Source organism: Trachypithecus francoisi, unplaced genomic scaffold (assembly GCF_009764315.1).
Source record: "Trachypithecus francoisi isolate TF-2019V2 unplaced genomic scaffold, Tfra_2.0 Lachesis_group0, whole genome shotgun sequence".
Classification (NCBI taxonomy): Eukaryota; Metazoa; Chordata; class Mammalia; order Primates; family Cercopithecidae; genus Trachypithecus; species Trachypithecus francoisi.
In genome coordinates this window covers 180,480,568-180,504,010 of record NW_022681453.1, presented here as the reverse complement: position 1 = coordinate 180,504,010, position 23,443 = coordinate 180,480,568, and the positions used below count along the sequence as shown (strand labels likewise).

At 42.6% G+C, this 23,443-nt stretch overlaps 1 protein-coding gene across 4 annotated transcripts in view; it reads left to right on the top strand.

The window, feature by feature from the left end:
• Positions 1-23,443, top strand: part of OSBPL10 (oxysterol binding protein like 10) — a 331,754-nt gene that overhangs the window by 232,743 nt on the left and 75,568 nt on the right. For all 4 annotated transcript variants that reach the window (XM_033212888.1, XM_033212886.1, XM_033212887.1 and 1 more), the window contains one exon: positions 6,534-6,744. In XM_033212888.1, the coding sequence (XP_033068779.1) occupies positions 6,534-6,744 (211 nt within the window). The remainder of the gene's footprint in view (positions 1-6,533; positions 6,745-23,443) is intronic.

Below are 23,443 nucleotides of genomic sequence, written 5' to 3'. Positions count from 1 at the left end.
GCCACAGAGACCATGCTGTCTGCAAAACCTAAAGTGTTGACTACGTGGCCCTTTACAGAAGTCTGCAGACCCCTGCAGTCAGTGCATTGACCACCTGGTGGTCACTGTTTTTGAGATCTTGCCTTCTTCTGTTTACCTTGTTTTTGTTTGTTTCCTTTGGTTTATAGTATACAGTGTGATATTCCTTCTATTGGTTTCTCCCTTCTCTTTCTGTGTCTTTTCCCTTTCTTCTTCTTCTTTGTAACGTTGTCATCTGTTTAGGCAGCACCCTCTCCCCATTGGAGCTGGATCCCTCTTCCTTCTGCTCATCTTATCCATTATTGTCACCGTCACTGTCTTAGCCCTGCTGAGAGAAATGTGTGTTTGGAAGTTCTGTACACTCGATGGGGGTTTTCTTTCTCCACGCCCCTGAAACGGGGTTAACAGATACTTGGCAGTCACAAGCTGTTTGGGACTGGCCTACACAGGATTGTGTTTGTGGGTATGAGGAGCAGTGTCCCAAGGGGCTCAGGACCCTGCCTAAAGGGAACGCTTGGAGGGCTATCATTTTAGGGGTATGTTGTGCCAGGAGGTGTAGCACAAGGGACGTAGGCTGGGAATTCTAGGGCGAAGGTAGAATGTCAGGTAGGAAAAGTCAGCAGCTCATGGAGAGAAGACAAAATTGTTCAGGTGTGAGACCAGGGCTGACTGTGCCCCAACACTCAGAAGTTTGGAGAAGGGAGTTGCGATTGGAATGCCAGCTCTCCACGTACCAACTTATCATTTGTTAATAAGACAAGACTGACTTTATTGTTTGCCACTGTGAGGGAAAACACCGCCTCCGCAGGGTGCTGGCTGTGTCACCAAGCCGGGAAGCCAAGGTCAGAATTGATCCAGAACTGGAAGTTTGGTTTACAATGTGGAGACTCGATTAGGATTAACATTAAGAATCAAGATTTAACAGTTCAGGATTAGTGAAAACAACAAGGCAAGGATTTTGAGACAAGGCATTCCAAGACTTTTAGAGGACAGAGTGTTGATGGTTTTTACTAAAGAGTTGATGGACATTTGGGGAAGTTCCTATCATAAATTATCAAACCAATTCTGGGATGGAGTCTCCTGGAAAATTAAAGAAATGCTCATGAGAGGAGTGGAGTAGGATAGTAAAGCCATGTTAATGCAGACAGTAAACTGTGTGTGTGTGTGGTTTTGGTTTAAAGATCCATAAAGCGGCCGGGAATGGTGGGTCACGCCTGTAATCCCAGCACTTTGGGAGGCCGAGGCGAGCAGATCACCTGAGGTCGGGAGTTCGAGACTAGCCTGATCAACATGGAGAAACCCCATCTATACTAAAAATACAAAATTAATTGGGCTTAGTGGCACATGCCTGTAATCCCAGCTACTCGGGAGGCTGAGTTAGGAAACTCGTATGAACCCCGGAGGTGAGGCGGAGGTTGCGGTGAGCTGAGATCACACCACTGCTATCCAGCCTGTGCAATAAGAGCGAAACTCCGTCTCAAAAAAAAAAAAAAAAAATCCTTGAAGCATGGCTTTAAAGCTTAGGTGAGGACATTGGCCAAGTGAAGAAGTGCCTATGTTAACCAAGGACTGATCCCCTGACTCAGAGGGGAACTTAGTGGGGACTCAGGAATTCCACCAGACTGAAGAGAAATGCCAAACCAAGGCCATCTGGTATGTGACATCAAATTGTTCGGTCTCCTTTCAAGCCAGACAGATTGAGTTACTGAAGGCACTGGGGCACCAGTTGAGGCTCTGCCAACCAGAGAAGCAGCTTTGGTTTCTTTAGGGTTAGGAATATTTGTTTAGGAGCCGCTTTATGCTGAGCTTTTGGAGGGTAATGGAGGAGTGACTGAAATTGTCAAATTTGTTGACATCTGACCCATCAGGATTGGACTTTTCCGGGGCCTCTGAAACCTGTACCAGGGTTTACAGCTCAGAAAAATCCGAAGCAGTCTAGACAAATGAGGCCCTTATCTTCTTGCTGTCTACTGCAATCCTTGCTTTAGCCAGATTTGAACTTGTTGAGCTAGATACCATTGGGTTTCGATCTTTGCATCTTCGTTTCAGCTTTTTTGACTTGCTTTTCCTCTTTCTGCAGCCACTGATGCTATTAACATTAACTCCTATGATTTGATTTTGTAATGCACGTGTCATCGTTTGTACTGTAAGAAACAGGTCATAGAATTTTTATTCCCTCTCTGAGAAGTTTCTTATCTGTGAAGTTCAACTTCACCTACATTTCATCTCTTTTTGCAACCTCGGAGTTGATATTTTCAGGTGGTTTATCTCTGAAATTTAATTTGAGGCTCTGTTTTTGTGCCTATGTTACAACATTATGATGCCCTGATTGTGGAAGCCAAATTCCAGAAAGAAATGAAATTTTTGCTTTTTTTGCTTGTTTTTAAACAATCATGGATGATTCATGTTGGTGTGCCCTGGAGGAAGTATTTGGGGTTATAATTTGAAACTTCGTAACTAAAGCAAATGGTTCAACATTTTCTTAAAGGCCGGAAGATGTAGGTGAGTCTGTTTGCGGATGGTTGGGCTTTGCTCCTTTGTTGATAAGCTGGTAGGCACCTTGAAGGTGAGAAGGAGCCCTTTTTAAGAATTTGCTGTTGGTATTTTTGGTGCATTCAGCCTTTTGGTACCACATTTATCATCTCACATGTGCCCTTAATGAAAGTGAGAGAGAGATGGACATAGCTAAAACTTGTTCTTTGGAAGTCTGATGAAGAGTCTTCATCAGTGCCTCCCAGTCTTAGTAAGTGTTAGAGCAGTGATAACTGTGATGCACAGCTCCAAAGCAAGAATTCCTACATTTCTTTCAGGGTTCAATCAACTTCTTTTGGATTCTCATGAAGCTAACATAAAGTGAAGATTGGCATCGATTGTGTCATTAAAGACTAGGATTCTGTTTCACATCTCATGGAAAATGAGAAGAAAATGAGTCTGTAGGAGGTGTGTACTGTGTGCCAATCACTGTAAAGCTTGTATTATTTTTAGCCTTCAGTTTCCCAAGAAAGAAGTCAAAGCCATGAGGTGCCTGGTTATTGATGTGTCTCTAGCAAAGGGTTACTCAAGAGGGCACTGTTAGTATTTTCAACAGCAACGTTCTTTGTTGTATAGGACTGTGCACTGATTCAAGAGACATTTAGCACTCCTGGGCCCTCTGCTTTCAGTGCCATAGTTCTTCCCCAGTCATCGTAACTGCCAAACACACCCACTGCCTTTAAAGGCTACCTACCCTTGCTATTGGCAATAGGCTGTCAGTAAATACTGATGAATGCTTTTTATTTTTAATTAATTTGTTTGTTTGTTTATTTATTTTGAGACAGGGTCTCACTCTGTCACCCAGGCTGGAGTGTAGTGGTGTGGTCACAGCTCACTGCAGCTCCCACCCCCTGGGCTCAAGGGATCCTCCCACCTTAGCCTCCTGAGTAGCTAGGACCGACCACAGGTGCACCACCATGCCCAGCTAACTTTGTTTTTTGTTTGTTTGTTTGTTTTGGTAGGGATGTGGTTTCATTATATTGGCCAGGCTGGTCTCCAACTCCTGGCCTCAAGTGATCTGCCCGCCTTGGCCTCCCAAAGTGCTGGAATTACAGGCGTGAGCCACCACTCCTGGCTTGAATGCTTTTTTAGAGAGCTAGTGCGTGGATTCCATCTCTGAGCATGTGCATCTGTTGTAATAGAGAAGAATATCCTCCAAGCTGGTTTCATGTTTTTATTACCTAAGATTTTCATAATATCTTATGTTTATGAAATAACAATATTTATCCTATACTATATAATTGGAATGTAGTTCTTTTTGTTGATTAAAAATGAGTATATACCATATAGTTTATGGCTTGATTTTATTCACCTTTTCTGTTAAGCATTATGGCATCATTCATAATAATAAAAACATAATGTATCATGTTTCATCATGATTTCTTCTTTCTTTTCAGTACATTTTTCTAAGACAGGATTTTATAGTAGGAATTTACAGAAATGCTGACTACAAATAGCTCGAAATCCATTTCTCCCTAACTGTTAGCATTTATACATATAAATGTCAGAGAATACATAGACATTTTATCTTGTTTGAAGTTAAATTTAACTAGTTGGCAGTATTTCTTGGCAAACTGATAATGGAGGTATTATCCGTTACTAAATCTTCAGCCATATTATGTTCATCAAGTATTCTGTAGACTATATGTCATAAATGGATTCTTTTGCACTTCAGTGAGAGGAGGGAGACTTGGATTCATTCATTCATTCAATAGGTAGATACTTATAGTACTTGGGATACATCAGCGAACAACACATGATGATTCCTGCTTGCACACTAGCATAAATGATATAAAGAAATTACAAGTTAGTTTGGAAGGAGGTAGATGCTGTGGATAATAAGGTTGGTAAGGAAGACAGATGTGCCTGGGGTTGGGCTGAAGATGCAATTTTTTTTTTTTTTTTTTTTGAGACTGAGTCTTGCTCTGTCGCCCAGGCTGGAGTGCAGTGGCACGATTTTGGCTTAATGCAACTTTCGCTTCCTGGGTTAAAGCGATTCTCCTACCTCAGCCTCCCGAGTAGCTGGGATTACAGGTGCCCGCCATGACGCCTGGCTTATTTTTGTATTTTTTGGTAGAGACAGCATTTCACCACGTTGGCTAGGCTGGTTTCAAACTCCTGACCTCAAATGATCCACCAACCTTGGCCTCCCAAAGTGCTGGGATTATAGGCATGAGCTACCATGCCTGGCTTGTAGGTGCAATTTTAAATGAAGTGGTTTGGGAAGATTTCTCAAAAAGGTGACTTTTATTATTTTATTTTATTTGTTGATATATATATATATTTTTTAGATGGCATCTCACTCTGTCACCCAGGCTGGAGTACGGTGGCGCCAGCTCAGCTCACTGCAAACTCGACCTCCTGGATTCAAGCTATTCTCCTCCCTTAGCCTCCTGAGTAGTTGGGACTACAGGCGCCTGCCACCACGGCCAGCTAAGTTTTGTATTTTTAGTAGAGATTGAGTTTCACCATGTTGGCTCAGGCTGGTCTCAAACTCCTGACCTCAGATGTTCCACCCACCTCCCAAAGTGCTGGGATTACAGGCGTGAGCCACTTCACCCGCCTAAAAAGATGACTTTTAAACAAAGACCTGAAGAAGAAATGAGTACTTACTGAGCTTTCCTTATTTATAGGCACTGTTTTAGGAGCCAGAATGGCTAGGTAGATCTTCTGTAATGTACAAAAAACAATTTGCATGGCCAGATTATGGATGTGTACACTAAGATGAGAACGCTCAAACCACATCTGTGGAACATGTCTCTTAAAATTAATCTTTTAAAAAAAATCATTTTGAAGTCATCGCCAGTAGCAGGTGTTTGTTTCAAAAGGAAAGAGAAAAAAGGCTAAGCAAAAACGGAATGAGCTTTGTGTCCAAGTCCAGTAGTCCTTACAGAATTACTGCTTCTTCCCACTGGTGACATCATGGTGACAAGGATCCTCCAGGGGTGACAGTGACAAAGTAGGAGATGTTGCTTCAAATAAAAACAGCTTTTGTGGAGAAGCTTAAAACACAGTGGACCAGAGAACAGGAATTTACTCCTGCTTCTGATGTCAATGGGCTTTGTGACCTTGGGCGGGTTGCTCGAGCTCCTCCACTTCTTAGACCTGCTAATTATTTGTTAGACATGATGTCTAAGCACTTTATATACATCATCCTGTTTAATGGGATAAGTTATAAAACATGAGGAGGATGAACTTCACAAGATAAACATTAAAGTCCTTTTCTAGCTCTTGTGTTCCTTTCTTTTTGACTTGTTAGTTCAAAGACATGATTAGACTACTGTTTGTATGATAAGCTTATGAATGGAAGCCAGGCCACAAAATATGATAATTTGTCATAGCTAAAGCCATGGAGTAGGACTGGCTCCAGGATTCCTGGTTTTTCTCTTCCTGACATCTCTCATGGTGTTAAGAAGGTCATGTCCTGTTTAGCATTTTTTATTTGCAAGTGAGTGAAGGGGGCTCAGCACTGGTTTCATTGTGATCTCCTTTGTACAAACACCAGCCCCAGATTTCCCTTCCGCTTCGTGAACTCTGAACAGGACTACCAAAGAGTTAAGGACTGGAGCTGGAGGAAAAGCAAGGAGGAAACCTTGCTCTGAGGGACAGCCACAGCGCGCCTGCTGTCTCAGATAACCTTCTGTAGAAAAAGAGCTCTAAAGGTGGTTGCAAGGACGCTTTCAATGTATTTATTATTGACTTACCTCCAGAAGATCTGTAAAATGATATACCCAGATGGCCCTGATGACCCCTTTTAGCTCTAAAGTTCAAAAATTCTCTTTTGATTAGAGTGCCTTTGGATAAATTTGCCTAGACAGATTTCACCCAGGATTGAGTATTTATCAATAGACGAACGTGCACCAAACACAGTGAGCTGACCCTCATCCAGTTTTACCCACTTCTGTGGTTTAACTGCCGCCTCCCCAGCCTGTTGAAAGAAGAGCTTCTGCCCCTCACCTCCTTACTGTAGTCTTGTTTCGTAGATGATGAACCAGGTGGAAGGGCAGCAGAAGAACCTCGTGCACGCCATTGAGTCCCTGCCAGGGTCCGGCCCCCTCACTGCCTTGGACCAGGACCTGCTGCTCCTGAAAGCTACCTCTGCTGCCACCCTCAGCTGCCTTGGGGAGTGCCTCAACTTGTTACAGCAGAGTGTGCACCAGGCGGGCCAGCCCAGCCAGAAGCCAGGAGCCTCGGGTAAGACCGCCGGCAGCTCGTCCATGTTTAGGATGAGTACACACACTATGTGTGTGTGTCCCATTGTCTTCCTCTTTTAATTCCATCCATTTCTCTGTGATCCATCCATCTATCCTTATATCCAAGTGTTTCTACTGCGCTTCCTCTCTACTGTTTGGGATGTATTTTTATGTTACAAGTTACAAATGTAACATTTTATGAAAAATGTAATTCTGCATTCATCTCTCCTGCCCTTCCTTTACTGTTTGGGATATATTTTTATTTTACAAGTTACAAATGTAACATTTTGTGAAAAATGTAACTAAGATATTTACATAAATACTATGGAACACCTTTCAGACTTGCTGACATCACATTATAAGTCTCATTCCATTCATGACATTTGCACTCAGCATTCTGTTTTTTTGTTTTGTTTTGAAATAGAGTTTTTGCTCTTGTTGCCCAGGCTGAAGTGCAGTGGTGCAATCTCAGCTCACTGCATCCTCCATCTCTTGGGTTCAAGCGATTCTCCTGCCTCAGCCTCCCGAGTAGCTGGAATTACAGGCATGCGCCACCATGCCCAGCTAATTTTGTATTTTTAGTAGAGATGGGATTTCTCCACGTTGGTCAGGCTGGTCTTGAACTCCCAACCTCAGGCGATCCTCCCGCCTCAGCCTCCCAAAGTGCTGGGATTACAGGACTCAGCATTCTGTTTTTAAGATCCACTGGCATGCAGCATCTGGTCCATTATTTCCGTGGTGTTGGGTCCACCACATTATACCCAGCCACTCTCAGATGACAGATAATGCACATTGCTTCCAGCTCTCTGCCCCACTCACCTCACTGCAGTAAACATCCTCTTGCCTGTCCCCTCACGAGGAAACCTCTGGAATACACACCAGGAGTATTGCTAGCTCTTAATCAAGAAACTGGAGATAATAATGCACTTCCTTGAGATGCCTCAATCCTTTTGGAGGAAGGTTTAATCAATGAGCAGATATAAAGATATTTGTGAAGATTAAGATAAAGGTAAAAATAGCTTGAGATTGGTTATGTCACATACAATTATAAAATATTACAATTAACAGAATAACAGCAGCCTTATTGTGCTTTGTTGCCCAGGGGTCACTTAATGAATGAAGGAATGAGGCAAGTTAGGTGATAGGAAGTAAAGCCAGACTATGAGTGATAGTCTGTATATTTCATGCTTTCCCCAACTGCCCTTTGCCCTTTGTTTCCCTGAAGCGTAAAAGGGACGTTGGTTTTTCAGAGTAGACTGTGTGGGGTAATGTGGTTTTCTTTTTGTAAAACCCACTATCATTTACTGAACTTGGCCTTTGCTACATGTTTTCTGAAATGTTTACAAAGTAGGTATGATGATGTGAATTGTTCAGATGATATGCTGGGACACGGAACTATTAAACAACTTGCCCAAGGCCACCCAGCTAAGTGGCAGAACGAGGGCAGAACCAGGCTCTTTCCACTGTGGCAGGCGTCTTCCCCGCCTGGGGTTCTTTGTTCAGTCCAGAACAACCACTCAGCGGGTTCAGTCCCCCAGACTGAGGCTGGGAACAGTGTCTTGTGAGCATTATAATTCTCTCAAGGCAGGTGTATATATGTTTTTAGAAAATTTCAGACTTCAGAAAAGTTGCAAGAATAGGATGAAAAATACTCACATATCCCTCTACAAATTCCTCAAACAGTAACATGTTGTGATATTTACTTCATCTTTTCCCTATATTTACATATTACAATTTTCTAACCACTTAAGAGTAAATTGCAGACATCATGTCCCTTCACTATTAAATACTTCAGTGTGTATTTCCTTTAAAAAAGGACACTCTCCTCTAAAGAGAGCACAATGGGCCGGGCGCGGTGGCTCAAGCCTGTAATCCCAGCACTTTGGGAGGCTGAGACGGGCGGATCACGAGGTCAGGAGATCAAGACCATCCTGGCTAACATGATGAAACCCCGTCTCTACTAAAAAATACAAAAAACTAGCCGGGCGACGTGGCGGGCGCCTGTAGTCCCAGCTGCTTGGGGGGCTGAGGCAGGAGAATGGCGTAAACCCGGGAGGCGGAGCTTGCAGTGAGCTGAGATCCGGCCACTGCACTCCAGCCTGGGCGGCAGAGCGAGACTCCGTCTCAAAAAAAAAAAAAAAAAAAAAAAAAGAGAGCACAATGATCGAAATCAGTAAATTAACAAGAGTACAATCCTCTTTGCTGGTTAACCCACTGATAGCCTTGATAGCAAAATAAAACAATCTGGGTGCAGAATCCAGTCTGGGAGATTTGCGCATATTCAAGCATGGAGCAAAGGCACCCAAACCTGCTTTTCTACTTTTCCTCTTGCTTCTCAGCTTTAAGAATGAATCTCAAATGCAGAAGCTCAATGAGGCTTTCTGACATTTTCTGATCTGGAAGGAGCCTCAGTGACCCCCATTGAGGCCTGAACACAAATTTGGAGTGAGACTGGAGACTTTTCAAAATTTCTGTGGTCTCTTTTGCCTTGTATTGTAACTTGTAGCTTCTGCAACATAATAGGCTCATTCCGAGAATCTTTCACTAGTAAATACAAGCTTGAATCATTTTCTTTTTCCTAAAATTAATCCCTCTTGAAAAAAATATTTCTTCAGGGCTTCCTAGGAAATTCGTTTTTTTTTTTTTTTTTTTCTTCTTCCTAACTTTCATTGGATCTCTGGCATTTTTAAGGCCCAGAGGAACAAAGCTCAAATGGATGCATTTCAGAGGTGGTGACAGGTTGAAATGGAAATTATTGGAAAAAGGGGAGACCAAGAAGTGTTCCTGAAATTATGTCACATCAGGTGCTACCTCCTTCATGTCCTCCCTGTGCTCTCTCTTCCACCCTTGACTCTCACTTGCCCTTCCTCCCTTCCTCCCTTCCTCCTTTCCTCCTTTCCTTCCTTCCTGATGGAGTATCACTCTGTCACCTAGGGTGGAGTGCAGTGACACAGTCTCAGCTCACTGCAACCTCCACTTCCCAGGTTCAGGCAGTTCACCTGCCTCAGCCTCCTGAGTAGCTGGGATTACAGGTGCCCACTACCCCTGGCTAATTTTTGTATTTTTAGTAAGGACCGAGTTTCTCCATGTTGCCCCGGCTGGTCTCAAACTCCTGACCTCAGGTGATCCACTCGCTTTGGCCTCCCAAAGTGCTGGGGTTACAGGCAAGAGTCACCATGCCTGGCTAGCCCACTCTCCTTCTTTTGAGTTGTTTTCATCAAGAAACTTAGCTGAAAGTTGGAGAAGACAGCATGAAGCATCACAATGACTACTTTGTTTCCTTGTCATCTTACCCTTTTTACATGTCATATTCCATGTAACACAGCCCCTGAAGTTTTAAAACAACCTACTGTGTGTCTTAAATCTGTGCTACACATTGGGGGAAAATAGAATTACTTCTTGCAGGAAAAACATCATAGTTGTCTGTAGTTGAAATAGAATTCCAGAATCTCAAGCTAGTGGGCTAAGAGAATAGAGAATACGTTGGCCCAGGGAGTGCTGCCATAAAATGTGTGTGTTTAGACACTTGGGGCTCTCAGGGTTGATAGTTGCTATAGCAGCTGCCTGACACACATTGATAAAAATATAATGGTTATGTCTAAGAAGTGCCAGGTTGGGCTGATGGAAATCAAAATCTCATTAAAGTGAAACGCTGGCATGGTTTCATTTCAGTGTTCAATGGGCAGGAAGGCCCGTCTTACCTGAAGCATACCAAATACTCATACAGATTGTTGCTGCATGATGGCTCTTTGCTTTCTGATCCCTGCACTGTTTTTTTTTTTTTTCCTTCTGTCCCTTTTCTGAATAAAAAGTGATTTATGATATACAAATATTTCATCTTGTATAGCATTTAATTGTGTCTTCTGGGATATATGTTTGCTTTGGAGCTTTTGTCTCCAATTTTTGCTCATTACGCTGTTTTTGTTTCAAACACACTGCCAACCAGACTGAAATCTGAGAATACTTCTGTATTCATCTGCCTCCCAGCTATTCATTTGGGCTCCCAGACCTGTTTCTGATGTTATCTCCAAGATATACTGGTCTGAAGTGCTTCACTTAGCTTCCGTTTATGGAGAGGTGTGTAATTAAAATTAAAAAAGTAATTTGGCCGGGCGTGGTGGCTCGTGCCTGTAACCTCAGCACTTTGGGAAACCGGGGCAGGTGGATCACTTGAGGACAGGAGTTTGACCAGCCTTACCAACATGATGAAACCTCGTCTCTACTAAAAATACAAAAATTAGCCAGGTGTGATTGGTGGACACCTGTAATCTCAGCTACTCAGAAGGCTGAGACAGGAGATTCACTTGAACCCTGGAGGCGGAGGTTGCAGTGAGCCGAGATGGCACCGCTGTACTCCAGCCTGGGGAACAGAGAAAGACTATGTCTTTAAAAAAAAAAAAAAGATAATTTGGCTTTTCGGTCAAGACTTAAATTATACAGCTCTTTTACCATTCCTGGTGGCTTCTAAATCTACTTCAGCAGCTTGATGGAGGTAAACAGTTGATGGACAGGGGACTGGGTATCTGTTTTCTCCAGCCTAGATGTGTGCCTTCCCTGTGCTGTGGGGAAGAGGCGGGCAGAACCACGCTCAGAACTGAAAAAGGTTGTGCTCTTTGGGAGCCTGGGCTTTTCAGGTGGGTTTCAAGTGTGGGAGGAAACTGGGCCTAGAAAGTGATCTGAGGGTACAGAGTACTCTGCCCTCCATGCTTCTGGTCGGTTTGCTATTTGCTTGCAAGCCTTAATCTAGGTAACATGGTTTGAGTTCGGGCAGATGCCTGTAACTAGACAAGCCCATTCTGGTCCGGGTAAGAGCTGCCATTAGCAGCATGACGGTGTAAAACAGGCTTGTGGAAGGACACTGGAGTCATCGCTGCCAGAGCTAGTGACGATGGAACCTTGGCAGAATGTAGCAGAATGCAGTAGATGACACAGGTGCCCTTGAAGACAAACAGGGACAAAAGATCAAGATAATACATTTGAGAGGCGAAGAACCAGAGCAGAATTTAATATACTTTCCTGAACTCATCCTTGCCATAACGCTTCATCCTCTTGAAAGATGAGTGGGGAGTGTCAGTTAATAAGCCAGTTGCATTGGTCTTCCCATTTTGGGGTTTGGCCAAAAGGACCAAATAAGTGCGACTGTCATAAGGACCCTTGGCTCTTCTGGCTGTTTGTCTTCTTGCTTTTGTGGTGCTTTACGTTTTTCCAGAGACCTCTTCAGACTTGCATTTTTCATCTCTTTTCCACCACTTAGGGACTTCCTTTGCTTTCTTTGTCTCTCATACTTTCTTTGCTGACACCTACTGCTTTTGGTGAAGATTTGCTCCACTTACAGTCACCTTTCTTTATTTTACGATTAAAAGCTAAGATAAAATATGATAATTCAGTAAATAGGCGTATTAGTTTGTTTTCACAAGACTGGGCAATTTACAAAAGAAAGGGGTTTATTGGACTTACAATTCCACGTGGCTGAGGAGGGCTCACAATTATGGCAGAAGGCCAGGAGAAGCAAGTCACATCTTACGTGGATGGCAGCAGGCAAAGAGAGAGCTTGTACACGGCAACTCTCGTTTTTAAAACCATCAGATCTCGTGCGACACATTCACCATCATGAGAAGAGCATGGGATAGACCTACCCCATGATTCAGTCATACCCCACTGGGTTTCTCCCACAACATGTGAGAATTATGGGAGCTACAAGATGAGATTTGAGTGGGGACACGGAGCCAAACCATATCAATAGGATATCAGGAGAAGAGGAAAAACTAGCATTGCAGAATATTTCAGATATGTGTTTTTTTTTTTTAAATGTTTTACAGCTGTCTAAACAGAGTTTTTGAGTGCCAACTTCTCCCTGAAGAAAGCAGTTAGAGGCCGGGCACAGTGGCTCACACCTGTAATCCCAGCACTTTGGGAGGCCAAGGTGGATGGATCACGAGGTCAAGAGATAAAGACCATCCAGGCCAACATGGTGAAATGCCGTCTCTGCTAAAAATACAAAAATTAGCTGGGCATGGTGGCACGCGCTTGTAGTCCCAGCTACTTGGGAGGCTGAGGCAGGAGAATTGCTTGAACCCAGGAGGCGGAGGTTGCAGTGAGCCGAGAACGTGCCACTGCACTCCAGCCTGGTGACAGAGCGAGACTCCGTCTCAAAAATAAATAAATAAAAATAAAACAGTTACCAAGGCCCTGGCTTTCCACAGGGAATATGTCTTATGGTTTCAAGTGAAAATTCAATATTTTTGTGAATGTCAGTTTCTATTTTGGAAAACCATTTTATGTTTACTGAACCTGGGAAGCATGAATTCACTGTTACAGGAAGAGGAAAGAGCTTCCAGGGGCCATCACCTATCACTGGCCTCTGGGCAGAGGCCTTGTAGCTCTCAACACTCTAAGCAAGGCTTAAAATAAGGCCAAGGATAGATTAAGACAATTCCACGGTCAAACCTTTGCCCTTAAAACTGGTGTTTTTCTCTTAGTCTCCTTATGATTTTTGTTTTTATTTCCATGCTGCTTTTCGTGTTTTGTATTTTGCTATACAGATTGTATTTCTTTTACTCTTCTTTAGTATTTTGCGAAGAAATATGACACATATATATATAAATTCTAGTAGTGGTCATATTAAGTTTTTCATAACCATTCTTTTCTTTCTTTCTTTTTCATTTTAAGATACAGAGTCTCACTCTGTTGCCCAGGCTGGAGTGCAGTAGCTCTTCACAGGCACAATCATAGTGTAGTCTAGCCTTGAACTTCTGGGCTCAACGAACCCTCCTGCCTCAGTCTCCTGAAGAGCTGGGACTACAGGTGTATGCCACCATACCCAGCTTCATAAGCATTCTTTAACCTATTTTTTTTGGTAGTCCTCAAAGGGATGATGGAATACTTTTTGAATCTTTTCTTTAATGATGAAGACAGGGCGAACTTTAACTTCCTCTGCCCCTCTATTCTGCTTTCCAATTTTTGCTATTATGATACGCAGGCTATTGTTATTAATATTTTAATATTAGTATAATACTTAGATAATGTAGGATGACTAATTCTTTTCAAAAATAATATGTGACTTTAATATTCAGTTATATAACCATGCTTAGAAATATTATTCATAGCAGCCAGGCGCGGTGGCTTATGCCTGTAATCCCAGCACTTTGGGAGGCTGAGGTGGGTGGATCACAACGTCAGGAGTTCCAGACCAGCCGGGCCAATATGGTGAAACCCCATCTCTCCAAAAAAAATAGAAAATTAGCTGGGCATGGTGGCGGGCGCCTATAGTCCTAGCTACTCAGGAGGCTGAGCCTGGAGAATCACTTGAACCCGGGAGGCAGAGGTTACAGTGAGCTGAAATCGTGCCACTGCACTCCAGCCTGGGCAACAAAGCAAGACTCTGTCTTAAAAAAAAGAAGTATTATTCACAGCCTATTCTGGAGCTGGGACCAGGGTGTGATGAAAGAGACACTAGTCTTGAGTGCAAAATTCAAAAAGGTGTCAAAAGTTTCAGTAGTTAAGATAAAAAGATAAAGTTAAGTAGTTAAGATAAGTAGTTACATTTTAATGCAATATTTTTAACCAAAATTAATGCAAAAACAATTGATAATGAACAAAATATCGAAAGTTTACATAAAGACAGTGTCTTAGCTTGGGCTGCTATTATAAACAACTGTAGACTGGGTGGCTTAAAGAACAAAAATTTCTCACAGCTTTGGAAGCTGGAAGTTTAAGATCCAGAGTCCAGTCTCCTAGGCCAAAAGTTTCTGGTGAGGGCTCTCTTCATGGCTTGGTGACAGCCGTCTTCTTGCTGTGTCCACACATGGCGTTTCCTTGGTGTGTGAACCTGGAGGGCACGACCTTGGGTCTGTCTTCCTCTTCTTTCAGCACTCGTCTCTCTTCCTCTTTTTTCAGGGACACCAATCCAATTGGATCAGGACCCTACGTTTTTTATGTCATTTAACTTTATTAATGTGAAGGCCCTTTCTCCAAACTTGGTCACGTTGGGGGTTAGGACTTCAACCTATGAATCTTGGGGGGGTAGCATAGACATTGAGTCTATAGCAGAGAGGATCTGATAGGATGGAGATGAGGGTGAAGTGAGGCTGGGTACTGTAAGACTTTCTCTCTTCCTTTTTTCTTCCTTCCTTTGTCCCTTTGCCCCTTCCTTTCCCTCCTCTTCCCTTCTTTTTTTATTTCAACTTTAAAATATTGTGTTAAAATATAATTTACCTCAGCCAGGTATAGTGGTGCATACCTGTAGTCCCACTTATTTGAGAGGCCAAGGAAGGAGGATTTTTTGAGCCCAGGAGTTCAAGATGGTGGTGTGCAGTGATCACACCTGTGAGTAGCACTGTGTTCCAGCCTGGGCAGCATAGTGGGATCCTGTCTCTTAGAAAAAATTACACTTTATCTCGATTACTGATTTTCTTGATGCTTCCTTTTATTTTACACCTGAGGTGAATGTCTTACTTGCCTGACTGTAGCCCTGCTCAGCTCTGCGTTTAACTGGGTTCATTGCTTACTACCAGTTTTTTTTTTTTTTTATGACTTCCTGATTTCTTGAGTTCTTAATTCTGCTTCTTTTATTCATACATTGGGAAATGTTTTCAAGTTGTTTTTCCTGCAGGAAGAATCATTTCTGAGTCTCTGCGATGCTGCTGAGAGGGCACATGGTGCGGAGTGTAAGAGTCTGGGCTGGGGAGCTCAGCTGCACGGGTTTTAATCTGGATTCTACCACTTACTAGTTCTTAATGCCTTTGTTTCTTCATCTGTCAGGTAGGCGTGGTAGTAATATGTACGTGCCTCATGGGTCACCATTACGATTAGGTGAGACAAAGCACAGAGAGTATATACAACAGTACTTGGCACCTAGCAAGAGCTCAATAAATGTTGGGCATTCTTACCAAGGGAAAGACATTTTGGCTGGGGATGAATGTTATCCCCCAGCTCCCCAATCCACTCCAAATCTGTCCGTTTCTATTTACATTCTTCTATTTGCCTATTTATCTTTTGGCATTTAGTGTTGTCGCAAAATTCAAGACTGATTTTTTTTTTTTTTTCCTTTAAGGCAGGTCTAGTTTTTCTGCTTTCGTGATTGGAAAATTTTTCTCTTGATTTTTGTTATTCAAAAATGTTGCCAAACTTCATAAACTAGGGATTCATTATACTAGTCTACTTTTGTGTGTGTTTGGAATTTCAGTAATAAAAAGCCCGAGAAAATACCGGCAAGCTGCGATATTTAGATGTGCATTTTTTCCCGCTGATTTTGCTGGAGTGTCGTGGCTCCTTTCAGTAGCCCCCACAGCTTTCTGTTCAGCGCAGGACATGTATTTATACTTACATTTTTGTCTGTCCATTGATATGGTCTCTCTCCTTCAGGAACATGGATCCTTTATCTCTTGGATCTCTGTTGTGCATCTTCTCTTTTTTTTTTTTTTTTTTTTTGAGATGGAGTCTTGCTCTGTCACCCAGGCTGGTGTGCAGTGGCACAATCTTGGCTCACTGCAACCTCTGCCTCTCGGGTTCAAGCAATTCTCATGCCTCAGCCTCCCAAGTACCTGGGATTACAGGTGCGTGCCACCATGCCTGGATAATTTTTGTATTTTTAGTAGAGACAGGGTTTCCTCATGTTGGCCAGGCTGGTCTCGACCTCCTGACCTCAGGTGATCTGCCCACTTCAGCCTCCCAAAGTGCTGGGATTACAGGAATGAGTCCCTACACCCAGCTTTTCTCTATTGTTTTCTGCCTCATGATTGTCATCTGTGTTTTTTGCAACTGCACATAGGTAGAGCCTCCTTATCTCAATACATTACTTATTTGACTTTCTGTAGTGTTGATCCCACTATTTCCTGTTCTCAGTTTTAATTTTAATTCTACTGATGTTGGTTTAGTTTCCTCATAATAATTCCTTCATGCATCCATCTCTCTTTTCACCTCAGCCTGTTTTCTTCTTCTGGTTTTCTGTTCTTGTTTCATAGAGGGTGCTTTGTCCTATATTTATATGCTGAGGAAACACCTTTCCTGGTGTTTTCTCTAATACCTTGTGTTAGAAATTTTATATGTGTTCTTCCTCTTAGCCTTCTTTTTTTTTTTTTTTTTAATTATACTTTAGTTCTAGGGTACATGTGCACAACGTGCAGATTTGTTACATATGTATACATATGCCATGTTGGTGTGCTGCACCCATCAACTCGTCAGCACCCATCAACTCGTCATTTACATCAGGTGTAACTCCCAATGCCATCCCTTCCCCCTCCCCCCTCCCCACAATAGGCCCCGATGTGTGGTATTCCCCTTCCCATGTCTGAGTGTTCTCATTGTTCAATTCCCACCTATGAGTGAGAACATGTGGTGTTTGGTTTTCTGTTCTTGTGATAGTTTGCTGAGAATGATGGTTTCCAGCTGCATCCATGTCCCTACAAAGGACAGGAACTCATCCTTTTTTATGGCTGCATAGTATTCCATGGTGTATGTGTGCCACATTTTCTTAATCCAGTCTGTCACTGATGGACATTTGGATTGATTCCAAGTCTTTGCTATTGTAAATAGTGCCGCAATAAACATACGTGTGCATGTGTCTTTATAGCAGCATGATTTATAGTCCTTTGGATATATACCCAGTAATGGGATGGCTGGGTCATATGGTATTTCTAGTTCTAGATCCTTGAGAAATCGCCACACTGTTTTCCACAATGGTTGAACTAGTTTACAATCCCTTGAACTAGTTTACAAGGTTTGTAGTTCTCCTTGAAGAGGTCCTTTACATCCCTTGTAAATTGGATTCCTAGGTATTTTATTCTCTTTGAAGCTATTCTGAATGGGAGTTCATTCATGATTTGGCTCTCTGTTTGTCTGCTACTGGTGTATAAGAATGCTTGTGATTTTTGCACATTGATTTTGTATCCTGAGACTTTGCTGAAGTTGCTTATCAGCTTAAGCGAAGAGTGTAAAAATGTTCCTATTTCTCCATATCCTTTTCAGCACTTGTTGTTTCCTGACTTTTTAATGATTGCCATTCTAACTGGTGTGAGATGTTATCTCATTGTGATTTTGATTTGCATTTCTCTGATGGCCAGTGATGATGAGCATTTTTTCATGTGTCTGTTGGCTATATGAATGTCTTCTTTTGAGAAGTGTCTGTTCATATCCTTTCCCCACTTTTTGATGGGGTTGTTTTTTTCTTGTAAATTTGTTTGAGTTCTTTGTAGGTTCTGGATATTAGCCCCTTGTCAGATGAGTAGATTGCAAAAATTTTCTCCCATTCTGTAGGTTGCCTGTTCACTCTGATGGTAGTTTCTTTTGCTGTGCAGAAGCTCTTTAGTTTAATTAGATCCCATTTGTCAATTTTGGCTTTTGTTGCCATTGCTTTTGGTGTTTTAGACATGAAGTCCTTGCCCATGCCTATGTCCTGAATGGTATTACCTAGGTTTTCTTCTAGGGTTTTTATGGTTTTAGGTCTAACATTTAAGTCTTTAATCCATCTTGAATTAATTTTTGTATAAGGAGTAAGAACAGGATCTAGTTTCAGCTTTCTACTTATGGCTTGCCAGTTTTCCCAGCACCATTTATTAAATAGGGAATCCTTTCCCCATTTCTTGTTTCTCTCAGGTTTGTCAAAGATCAGATGGCTGTAGATGTGTGGTATTATTTCTGAGGGCTCTGTTTTGTTCCATTGGTCTATATCTCTGTTCTGGTACCAGTACCATGCTGTTTTGGTTACTGTAGCCTTGTGGTATAGCTTGAAGTCAGGATTGTGATGCCTCCAGCTTTGTCTTTTGGCTTAAGATTGTCTTGGCAATGCAGGATCTTTTTTGGTTCCATATGAACTTTAAAGCAGTTTTTTCCAATTCTGTGAAGAAAGTCATTGGTAGCTTGATGGGGATGGCATTGAATCTATAAATTACCTTGGGCAGTATGGCCATTATCATGATATTGATTCTTCCTATCCATGAGCATGGTATGTTCTTCCATTTGTTTGTGTCCTCTTTTATTTCACTGAGCAGTGGTTTGTAGTTCTCCTTGAAGAGGTCCTTTACATCCCTTGTAAATTGGATTCCTACATATTTTATTCTCTGTGAAGCTATTCTGAATGGGAGTTCATTCATGATTTGACTCTCTGTTTGTCTGTTACTGGTGTATAAGAATGCTTGTGATTTTTGCACATTGATTTTGTATCCTGAGACTTTGCTGAAGTTGCTTATCAGCTTAAGGAGATTTTGGCTGAGATGATGGGATTTTCTAAATATACAATCATGTTATCTGCAAACAGGGACAATTTGACTTCTTCTTTTCCTAACTGAATACCCTTGATTTCTTTCTCTTGCCTGATTGCCCTAGCCAGAACTTCCAACACTATGTTGAATAGGAGTGGTGAAAGAGGGCATCCCTGTCTTGTGCCAGTTTTCAAAGGGAATGCTTCCAGTTTTTGCCCATTCAGTGTGATATTGGCCGTGGGTTTGTCATGAATAGCTCTTATTATTTTGAGATACATTCCATCAATACCGAATTTATTGAGAGTTTTTAGCATGAAGGGCTGTTGAATTTTGTCAGAGGCCTTTTCTGCATCTCTTTTTTTTTTTTGAGATGGAGTCTTGCTCTGTCCCCCGGGCTGGAGTGCAGTGGCCGGATCTCAGCTCACTGCAAGCTCCGCCTCCCGGGTTCCCGCCATTCTCCTGCCTCAGCCTCCGGAGTAGCTGGGACTACAGGCGCCCACCACCTCGCCCGGCTAGTTTTTTGTACTTTTTGGTAGAGACGGGGTTTCACTGTGTTAGCCAGGATGGTCTTGATCTCCTGACCTCGTGATCCGCCCATCTCGGCCTCCCAAAGTGCTGGGATTACAGGCTTGAGCCACCGCGCCCGGCCTTCTGCATCTCTTGAGATAATCATGTGATTTTTGTCTTTGTTCTGTTTATATGCTGGATTACGTTTATTGATTTGCGAATGTTGAACGAGCCTTGCATCCCAGGGATGAAGCCCACTTGATCATGGTGGATAAGCTTTTTGATATGCTGCTGAATTCAGTTTGCCAGTATTTTATTGAGGATTTTTGCATCGATGTTCATCAGGGATATTGGTCTAAAATTCTCTTTTTTTATTGTATCTCTGTCAGGCTTTGGTATCAGGATGATGTTGGCCTCATAAAATGAGTTAGGGAGGATTTCCTCTTTTTCTTTTGATTGGAATAGTTTCCGAAGGAGTGGTACCAGCTCCTCCTTGTACCTCTGGTGGAATTCGGCTGTGAAGCCATCTGGTCCTGGACTTTTTTTTGGTTGGTAGGCTATTAAATATTGCCTCAATTTCAGAGCCTGCTATTGGTCTTTTCAGGGATTCAACTTCTTCCTGGTTTAGTCTTGGGAGAGTGTAAGTGTCCAGGAAATTATCCATTTCTTCTAGGTTTTCTAGTTTATTTGCATAGAGGTGTTTATAGTGTTCTCTGATGGTAGTTTGTATTTCTGTGGGATCAGTGGTGATATCCCCTTTATCATTTTTTATTGCATCTATTTGATTCTTCTCTCTTTTCTTCTTTATTAGTCTTGCTAGCAGTCTATCGATTTTGTTGATCTTTTCAAAGAACCAGCTCCTGGATTCATTGATTTTTTTTTTTGAAGGGTTTTGTATGTGTCTATCTCGTTCAGTTCTGCTCTGAACTTAGTTATTTCTTGCCTTCTGCTCCTTTTGAATGTGTTTGCTCTTGCTCCTCTAGTTCTTTTAATTGTGATGTTAGGGTGTCAATTTTCGTTCTTTCCAGCTTTCTCTTGTGGGCATTTAGTGCTATAAATTTCCCTCTACACACTGCTTTAAATGTGTCCCAGAGATTCTGGTATGTTGTATCTTTGTTCTCATTGGTTTCAAAGAACATCTTTATTTCTGCTTTCATTTCATTATGTACCCAGTAGTCATTCAGGAGCAGGTTGTTCGGTTTCCATGTAGTTGAGCGGTTTTGATTGAGTTTCTTAGTCCTGAGTTCTAGTTTGATTGCACTGTGGTCTCAGAGACAGTTTGTTATAATTTCTGTTCTTTTACATTTGCTGAGGAGTGCTTCCAACTATGTGGTCAATTTTGGACTAAGTGCAATGCGGTGCTGAGAAGAATGTATATTCTGTTGATCTGGGGTGCAAAGTTCTGTAGATGTCTATAAGGTCTGCTTGGTGCAGAGTTGAGTTCAATTCCTGGATATCCTTGTTAACTTTCTGTCTCGTTGATCTGTCTGATGTTGACAGTGGGGTGTTAAAGTCTCCCATTATTATTGTGTGGGAGTCTAAGTCTCTTTGTAAGTCTCTAAGAATGAACCTTAATGAATCTGGGTGCTCCTGTATTGGGTGCATATATATTTAGGATAGTTAGCTCTTCCTGTTGAATTGATCCGTTTACCATTATGTAATGTCCTTCTTTGTCTCTTTTGATCTTTGATGGTTTAAAGTCTGTTTGATCGGAGACTCGGATTGCAAACCCTGCTTTTTTTTGTTCTCCATTTGCTTGGTAGATCTTCCTCCATCCCTTTATTTTGAGCCTATGTGTGTCTCTGCATGTGACATGGGTCTCCTGAATATAGCAAACTGATGGGTCTTGACTCTTTATCCAGTTTGCCAGTCTGTGTTTTAATTGGACCATTTAGTCCATTTACATTTAAGGTTAATATTGTTATGTGTGAACTTGATCCTGTCATCGTGATATTAGCTGGTTACTTTGCTCATTAGTTGATGCAGTTTCTTCCTAGCATCGATGGTCTTTACATTTTGGCATGTTTTTGCAGTGGCTAGTACCGGTTGTTCCTTTCCATGTTTAGTGCTTCCTTTAAGGTCTGTTGTAGGGCAGGGCTGGTGGTAACAAAATCTCTAAGCATTTGCTTGTCTGTAAAGGATTTTATTTCTCTTTCACTTATGAAACTTAGTTTGGTTGGATATGAAATTCTGGGTTGAAAATTCTTTTCTTTAAGAATGTTGAATATTGGCCCCCACTCTCCTCTGGCTTGTAGAGTTTCTGCCGAGAGATCTGCTGTTATTCTGATGGGCTTCCCTTTGTGGGTAACCCGACCTTTCTCTCTGGCTGTCCTTAACATTTTTTCCTTCATTTCAAGTTTGGTGAATCTGACAATTATGTGTCTTGGAGTTGCTCTTCTGGAGGAGTATCTTTGTGGCGTTCTCTGTATTTTCTTAATTTGAATGTTGGCCTGCCTTACTAGGTTGGGGAAGTTCTCCTGGATGATATCCTGAAGAGTATTTTCCAACTTGGGTCCGTTTTCCCCCTCACTTTCAGACACTCCAATCAGACGTAGATTTGCTTTTTCTTTCTCCCGTATTTCTTGGAGGCTTTGTTCATTTCTTTTTCCTCTTTCTTCACTAGACTTCTCGCTTCATTTCATTCATTTGATCTTCAATTGCTGATACTCTTTCTTCCAGTTGATCGAGTCGGTTTCTGAAGCTTGTGCATTTGTCACGTATTTCTCGTGTCATGGTTTTCATCTCTATCTGTTAGTTTATGGCCTTCTCTGCATTGATTATTCTAGTTATCCATTCTTCCATTCTTTTTTCAAGATATTTAGTTTCTTTGCACTGGGTACGTAGTTCCTCCTTCAGCTCTGAGAAGTTTGATTGACTGAAGGCTTCTCCTCTCAACTAGTCAAAATCATTCTCCGTCCAGCTTTGGTCCATTGCTGGCGATGAGCTGTGTTCCTTTGGAGGGGGAGATGCACTCTGATTTTTTGAACTTCCAGCTTTTCTGCCCTGCTTTTTCCCCATCTTTGTGATTTTATCTGCCTTTGGTCTTTGATGATGGTGATGTACTGATGGGGTTTTGGTGTGGGTGTCCTTCCTGTTTGTTAGTTTTCCTTCTAACAGTCAGAACCCTCAGCTGCAGGTCTGTTGGAGTTTGCTTGAGGTCCACTCCAGACCCTGTTTGCCTGGGTATCAGCAGTGGAGGCTGCAGAAGATAGAATATTGCTGAGTGTTGCTGTCTGATTCTTGCTCTGGAAACTTCGTTTCAGTGGTGTGCCTAGCCGTGTGAGGTGTGTGGTGTTGGTCTGCACCTAGTGGGGGATGTCTCCCAGTTAGGCTACTCAGGGGTAGACACCCACTTGTGTAGACAGTCTGTCCGTTCTCAGATCTCAACCTCCGTGCTGGGAGACCCACTGCTCTCTTCAAAGCTGTCAGACAGGGTCATTTACATCTGCAGAGGTTTCTGCTGCTTTTTGATTAGCTATATCCTGTCCCCAGAGGTGGAGTCTACAGAGGCAGGCAGGCCTCCTTGAGCTGCGGTGGGCTCCACCCAGTTTGAGCTTCCTGGGGGCTTTGTTTACCTATTTAAGCCTCAGCAATGGCAGGCGCCCCTCCGCCAGCCTTGCTGCTGCCTTGCAGTTAGATCTCAGACTGCTGTGCTAGCAATGAGGGAGGCTCCGTGGGCGTGGGACCCTCTGGGCCAGGTGTGGGATATAACCTCCTGTTGTGCCGTTTGCTAAGACCCTTGGTAAAGCACAGTATTAGGGTGCGAGTGACCCAATTTTCCAGGTGTTATGTGTCTCAGTTTCCCTTGGCTAGGAAAAGGGATTCCCTTCCCCCTTGCGCTTCCCAGGTGAGGCGATGCCTTGCCCTGCTTCACCTCTCGCTGTTTGGGCTGCACCAGCTGACCAGCACTGACTGTCCGACACGCCCCAGTGAGATGAACCTGGTACCTCAGTTGAAAATGCAGAAATCACCCGTCTTCTGTGTCACTTGTGCTGG